Below are 6910 nucleotides of genomic sequence, written 5' to 3'. Positions count from 1 at the left end.
TAAGTCTATTACTTACTCTGTCTTTATTCCATTTATTTTAGATTTTAAATTGATATATGTAATATTTCAACAATATGTTATTTAAAAATATAATGTAATAATATTATAATTACCAACAATTACACTCATAAAAATAATTATTAATATTGAAAACATTTCATTATTTAATCATATTTTCATGTATTTCTATATTGTATAATGATTAGTATATTTTTACTTAATGTTATATGACAAGAATTTCCTTTGACACAAAATAAACTTCACAAATTTATTTAACTTTATTTAATACTGCCTAACAGATTTTCACATAAACAATATATTGCAAAATATATCATTTTAGCCAACCTATAGATTCTTATTGAATATTTATTTCAGATGATTTGCCAGTATCAATAAACTTGTCATAAACATGATTATTCATAAATTTTTGTATGTGCTCTATGTTACTATTTTATATGGGATAGATACTTAAAGTTTTCTTATTTACATTTGACATGCCCTTGGCCAGGTAGAATATATACAAATTGTTAATACATGTTATGAAAGCTAGGATCATTTTTGCTTGTCAACTATACTAAAAATAATTAAATAAAAAAATTGTCAAATTAAAGATGCCAGTGCGAGTTATAATTTAAATCATAAATTTTTGCATAATGAAAATTATAATTTCTTAATGGAGAAATTTCTTAATGAGGTGTTATTACTGCAAAAATGATGGCCTTCTTCCAAGAGCTAGAAGTACATGATCAAAGTACCCAAGGCAATGTTTAGCTTTCAAAAAAAATTCAGCCTGAGTAGAATCCTGAATGGAGTAGGTTAGATATCAATGACACTATCCCAGCCCAATCAATCTATGACTTTAGACAGAAGCTTGTCATCCAACAAATTCAGGGTTGTCTTGGTTTTTGTTTTTGTTTTTGTTTTTTAACTAATTGCAAGGAGGGAGACCAGAGGAACAATGGGGTGTTTCAACAAACAAATGAAAAGATTTAGTTAGTATAGGATTTAGGGTACAGATTAGTTTTAGGCAAAATAATCAACATTTTAATAAGGTTAAAATAAAGCAGGGGTATCTCTAAAGAGATTAACATAAATACTGAAAACTTATTTTAGAACCCAGCTGCCTGATCTGAGAATGGGTGGCTAAACTCCCCCATTCATCGAAGGTTGATCTGTGATGTTGTTCTTTTATGAATTTTGGCTTGAAAATCTTTCATTCTCTGAAACATGTGCTGTGTCCACTCAGGGTTAAATGGATTTAGGGCGGTGCAAGATGTGCTTTGTTAAACACATGCTTGAAGGCAGCATGCTCGTAAAGAGTCATCACCACTCCCTAATATCAAGTACCCAGGGACACAAACACTGGGGAAGGCCGCAGGGTCCTCTGCCTAGGAAAACCAGAGACCTTTGTCCACTTGTTTATCTGCTGAACTTCCCTCAACTATTGTCCTATGACCCTGCCAAATCTCCCTCTCTGAGAAACACCCAAGAATGATCAATAAATACTGAAAAAAAAAAGAAGAAGGAGAAGGAGAAGATTGGACGTGGGAAGTGAGCAGGGAGAGGAAGTAAAAGAGAGGAAATAAAACAATTACAAATAAAGCTATTAACATACTTATAATGTTAAGTTTTTTTATGAAACAAAGTATTTCCCTCATTTTTTGAGTGTTTTGTTAGTCTTCTTATGGTAATATTAAAACGGAAGAAAAAACACACATACACAAATACAGAAAACTAAACAAAAATAAAGGAGTTGCTTAAGAAATTATTATAAGGCATACATCATGTAATCAAGAAATAGAAATTTCTCAGACACACCTAAAGCAATGTTCATTTCACTGGTCCTTATCACAATAACCTTCTTTCTGGCATAACTCACTTTTATAGTTAAGATTCATCTTCAAATCTTCCTGAAATTTGTATCCAAATGTCATTTTTCATCTTCAATAACCATGTGAACACCCATTTGCCTCTTTCTCTGGCTACTTCCTCAAGAAATCATTGTATTTTCATTACAGCGAATCTAAATCTTTATTTCCCACTCTACATAGTATATAGTCAGATACGCGAGGTCACCATTACGACTTCCAATCAGAGCTCCCCTCCCTCTACCCAATAAACCAATACTAGAGGTGTTCAACAACCTAGAAAGTCTTCTTACCATATCTGCCCAACATATAATTGTGCCCCATACTTCCCACACCCTGGATTTTTAGTGATTATATAAGCTCGCACTTCTCATGCTTCCTCACATCCAACTACTGCCACAGTTCTTAGCAATTGCAGCACCCACACAGATTATCCACCCAGCACCCTCAACACTCTCACTTCTTCTCCAATTGCATTTATCTACACCCCACCAGAGATACTCATGGTCACAGTCATCAAGAACCTCACCACTAGATCAAAATCTGAAACAGTCATGCCCCAACTATAAGACCACATCTTTCCATTCACTTTTGCTTCTTTATTTAAACTCTAAGGGCTGTTTGACCATGCATTGTGCCACAACCCATGGATTCCAGCCCAATCCCTACTTATTCACCCTTTCTGGTCCAAAACCAGCTTTCATGGTTTATCACTATAATTACACCCTTTCAAACTCCCGAAGCATTTCTGCACCTTGCTCTTCTGTCACATTTGCATTGTCCATGTCCAAACACAGAGAAAAGAGAAACTCAATCACCTTGTCATGTTTTTCCAAATGGATTGGCTGGTAAAAGTAGTATCTATGGGACAGTCTCACTTTTATCTTCAGAAGAGCTCTCACAAAAACCTACACTCAGGTTTCTATTCCCATATTTTACAATTATCTATGCCAAATATCCTCACTCCATCCCCAATCATGATCCTGACTGCCCACTGCCAGCTGATGGCCTTATCTTAAGCCAAATTGACAGAATAGACAGAAACTATCTCTCCAAAACTTTCACTTATATATTTGGACCCAGCCACCCTTAAAGTCAGAAATCTGAGAGTGATTCCAAAGTCCTCCTTTTCTCATCAAGAAGTCTCTCATGTCAGCTCTAACATCCCTCTCCAATGTGTCCATTCTTCTGCCTTTTGACAGACACTTCCCTCTCCCAAGCTCCCAACCTCTCCTCTGGGAACTACTGTACCAGCTGGCTTCCCCACTTCCAGTTGCCTCCTGCTACCTACACTGCAAGAGGAAAAAGAATATTTTCTTAAAACTTTGGAAGTTTCTGATACCAAAAATGTGAAAGTTGTTACTACCAAGATGAAGTCCACTATTGTCAGATCCAGGTGAAGTGGAGCTGGAGGGTCATGAAGGAGGGGAGCCCATGCCTGTATATCTGAGATAAGAGCTATCACGACTCCCTAAAACCCACAAGAGATTATGGCACATCCTACATGCTTTACACCACCGGCAGGTCTTACACACTTTGCTCATTCTGCATGTTCACACATATTTCTGTAACTGCATTATATTCAAGACTGCAGCATTCCAGATAAAATGTTCTCGCAAGAACACATGCCTAGCAATGGCTGTCTCCACCAAGAAGCTAACGCCAACTCCTGCAGTCAGCTTCTGTTACCAATGAACTTTGGTTTAAGGTAGTTTCTGTGGACTTCTTTTTGCCTTTAAAAGTTTCCCCTTACCCCAAACTCTCAGGATGCACCTACAACTTGTTATACCTGGTGCATTCCAGTTTACAATCCTTCATTTAAATAAACTCATTATCTTTTGAAAGCCAATCTCTGCTGTTATTTCAGGTTGCCATAATAAGTCTAATTCAATAGATAACATGTAAATTAATTCAACTCTGAACAACTACTTCCGATCTATTTTTTCTCCTATTAGTGAACATGTTTTAGTGCCACTACCAAGGATTATGGAAAGTGTTTCACTTGTTTCTCCGTGAAAACATCATTAGGTTTATCACCTGATGTTCTCAATGCTCAAATCAAAAAACATTTTAAATTTAATACAATTTGAATCTCTCAATATGAGAGATTGCTTATTTCAGTGTAATCTATAAGCTTTAAATAAAAAAATGTGGCTTAGTGGTGTGAAATCCATCCCCCAACATAAATAAGAATATAGATTTTTTTAAATTTTTTATTTCATTTTCTTTGGTGACCTATTATTTGAGTAGATAATTCCAAATTTTACGATAATCTGTGGTTTGTTATCCAACTTGGGGTTTTATTTTTTCAGGGTAATTCATAAGGTTTAAACAGAAGCATGTCGCTTATTGGCTTGAAATGCATCCACCCAACAGAAATAAGAATATACTTTTTATTTACATTTTTTATTTCATTTAATTTGATGACCTATGATTTGAGCAGATAATTCCAAATTTTACAATCATATGTAGTTGATTATCCAACTTGGATTTTACCTATTAAAGTGAGCACTAGTAAAAAAGATATAATCTATATGTAAAAACATTTATCTGTTCAAACATGTAATATTATACTCTTATTAAAGAAGAACAACATTTAAGTTAACATACCACACTCCATTGGTCTCAACTAACTTAAAAAGTTAAAAAATTAATAAAAAACCATTCAAATTGAGAAAAGGAAGTTTATTTAAAAGGTGCTTATCTATACAATGTTATTTATCTGCTGAATACCCTCAAACAAATCATTTTTCCAGCAGCCCGTTATCAGCTCGGTTTGCTCCTCTGGAAAATGGCGTCATGGTGGGCTAGCTTCCTTGTAGAATGATATAAGCATTAAATTAGTTATGCCATGTAATGCACCTAGAACAATGCCAAGCATTTTTCAGTGCTTTTAAAAATGTTAGTCCTTCTCATATCCCGTAAAATATTTTCTTGGTAATAGTCTCTTTCCAGGTGATGTGTACAAAGGTAATACAAACAGTACTCAGTGGAAGGTCTTTGCAGATGCTTCTCACAATAAATCCGGACTAAAGTCCCATGCCGAAGTTCTTACTGAGGAAGGGGACAAAGCCAGCCCAGATCTTCAGTAGAAGCAGACGGTGTGAAGAAAGCTTTTTCCTGCCTTCTCCTCCATTTGCAACAGCAGCTCCTCCAGATTGTCTTCCATGTCGTCTGACTGCTGCAGGCACTGGCAAATCTCACAGATGAGGAAAGCTCCCAGCGTGGCATCTTCCAGGGTATCTTGGATGTCCATGTTGATCACGTGCACAGGCTGAAAGGTCTGCTGTTCTCTGGAACACAGATCTTCCACCACTGTGTCATAGACCCTCTCCTCACAGGTGAAGATGACATCAAAGAAATCAGTGCAGTCCTGAAATCTTTCTGGACCGGGCTTGATTCTCTCATTTCTTCCCAAGATGTGTAAGATTCCGTTGCGGGTGTAGCATTCTCTATCTTTCCTGAGGAGGTCATTGTACATCTCCTTATATGTTGTTGCAAAATCATAAACTACAGGACGATGGGGTCTTGGTCCTGGTAGCCTCACATGAGATTCAGTTCCAAAAGACCGGACACTTAGCCCTTTTCTCCTGAGGATGCTGTGGGCCTCCATGCTCCTGTTGACATTGCTCACGCACACCACAGCCACCCTGAGTGTGGAGGAGAGCATGATGGCGGCCACTGGGAACCAGAGAGACACAGGCACCTCAGCTGCTGCAGGGACTCGGAGCCAAGGAGACGACCACCTATACCCAGGTCTTCCAAATGAGCTAATGTGGAGGCACAGGAGGCAGGTTTATATTGAGTCACCTTAATTAGTGGGTGGAGACTTCATGACTTCTGGATTGATTAGGTTGTGATAATCGTCTCCTAACTCATCACAAGAAGAATCAAGATGATTAAATTACCTAAAGCATTAACTCTCCACAAAGGTGGCACCACCCAGTCTGGATTCATTTAAAATCTGGAGTTTGCTCTGGTGGTTCTCCTAGTGAATGGGGGCTGCTATTGACAACGGCCAAGACAATTAAGCTACCTGCAAGCATGTCATAGGACTCTCCACTGACCTTCAGACATGAAATTGGATGATAAACATGTTGACAATGTCCAAGGCTGCACCCTATTTAATTATAAATTACACGTGTTGTTGCTTGTTTTAATTTTCATAATGTTCGAGAAATGCAGTTGCATAAATCACAGGACCATTGTATATAGTTTTGTCCAGAAGTTCACAAAATTTTTCACCAATACAAAAAACATCCCATTCTCAACAACATATCTGCTTATGGTATTTTAAGAGTTATTCAACACAACATTTTCTGCATTTGATATTACTGATATCATAATGATTCTTCAGAGAAGGCAGCAATTGCTGCAAGCCTCTGCCTACTTTAATATGCCTTCAAGTACAGTTGTGTCTTAGTTTTCGGTACTGAAATACAATGTTTAGAATTATTTTCCTTAAAAGTTTGTAAAATTTATTAAGAAAATGAAGAGATTTTAAAATTATGAAAGGGGTTCCAAACAATAAGGATAATCATGTCACTTTATAATCAATCACCTTATCGTTGATTAGATTATGATAATGGGCTCCTAACTAATCGAAATAATCATCAAGATGATTAAATTCCTAAAGCTGCAACTCTCCACAAAGGGGGCCCCACCCAGTTGGGATTCATTTATTTGTGAGCTCTGTTTGCTGTCACTCACTGATTCACCAAAAATTGAGTAAATAATAACCTTGCTTGTTTTTATAAATTTTTCTTAAATGTATGTATGGCTCACATTTATTTCAATGTAAATCAGATCAGGGACATCACTTTTGGCCCTGGTGCAGTGACAAAATCTATCTATAAAGCAATATATTGTATTTTTCTATGTCCTTCTTCAGGTGATTCTTACATTGCAAATACAGCAGGTTCTCAAATAACATCCTTTTATTTCTTTTTTCATTTTGAGACAGGGTCTCACTCTGTCACCCCGGTTGTAATGCAGTGGTGCCGTCATGGCTCACTGCAACCTCAAACTCCTGGGCTCAATCA

At 36.8% G+C, this 6910-nt stretch overlaps 1 protein-coding gene across 1 annotated transcript; it reads right to left on the bottom strand.

Moving 5' to 3' along the window:
* Window positions 1-4869: 4869 nt before the first annotated feature.
* LOC100981745 (RNA polymerase II subunit A C-terminal domain phosphatase SSU72 like protein 2) lies at window positions 4870-5788 on the bottom strand. Its single transcript, XM_063608073.1, has one exon. The coding sequence runs from the start codon at window positions 5536-5538 to the stop codon at window positions 4954-4956; it is 585 nt and encodes a 194-aa protein (XP_063464143.1). The 5' UTR covers window positions 5539-5788; the 3' UTR covers window positions 4870-4953.
* Window positions 5789-6910: the final 1122 nt, after the last annotated feature.

This window comes from Pan paniscus, chromosome 9 (assembly GCF_029289425.2).
Source record: "Pan paniscus chromosome 9, NHGRI_mPanPan1-v2.0_pri, whole genome shotgun sequence".
Lineage (NCBI taxonomy): Eukaryota > Metazoa > Chordata > Mammalia > Primates > Hominidae > Pan > Pan paniscus.
The sequence above is the reverse complement of the archived record's forward strand: the minus strand, read 5'-3'. Positions and strand labels throughout refer to the sequence as shown.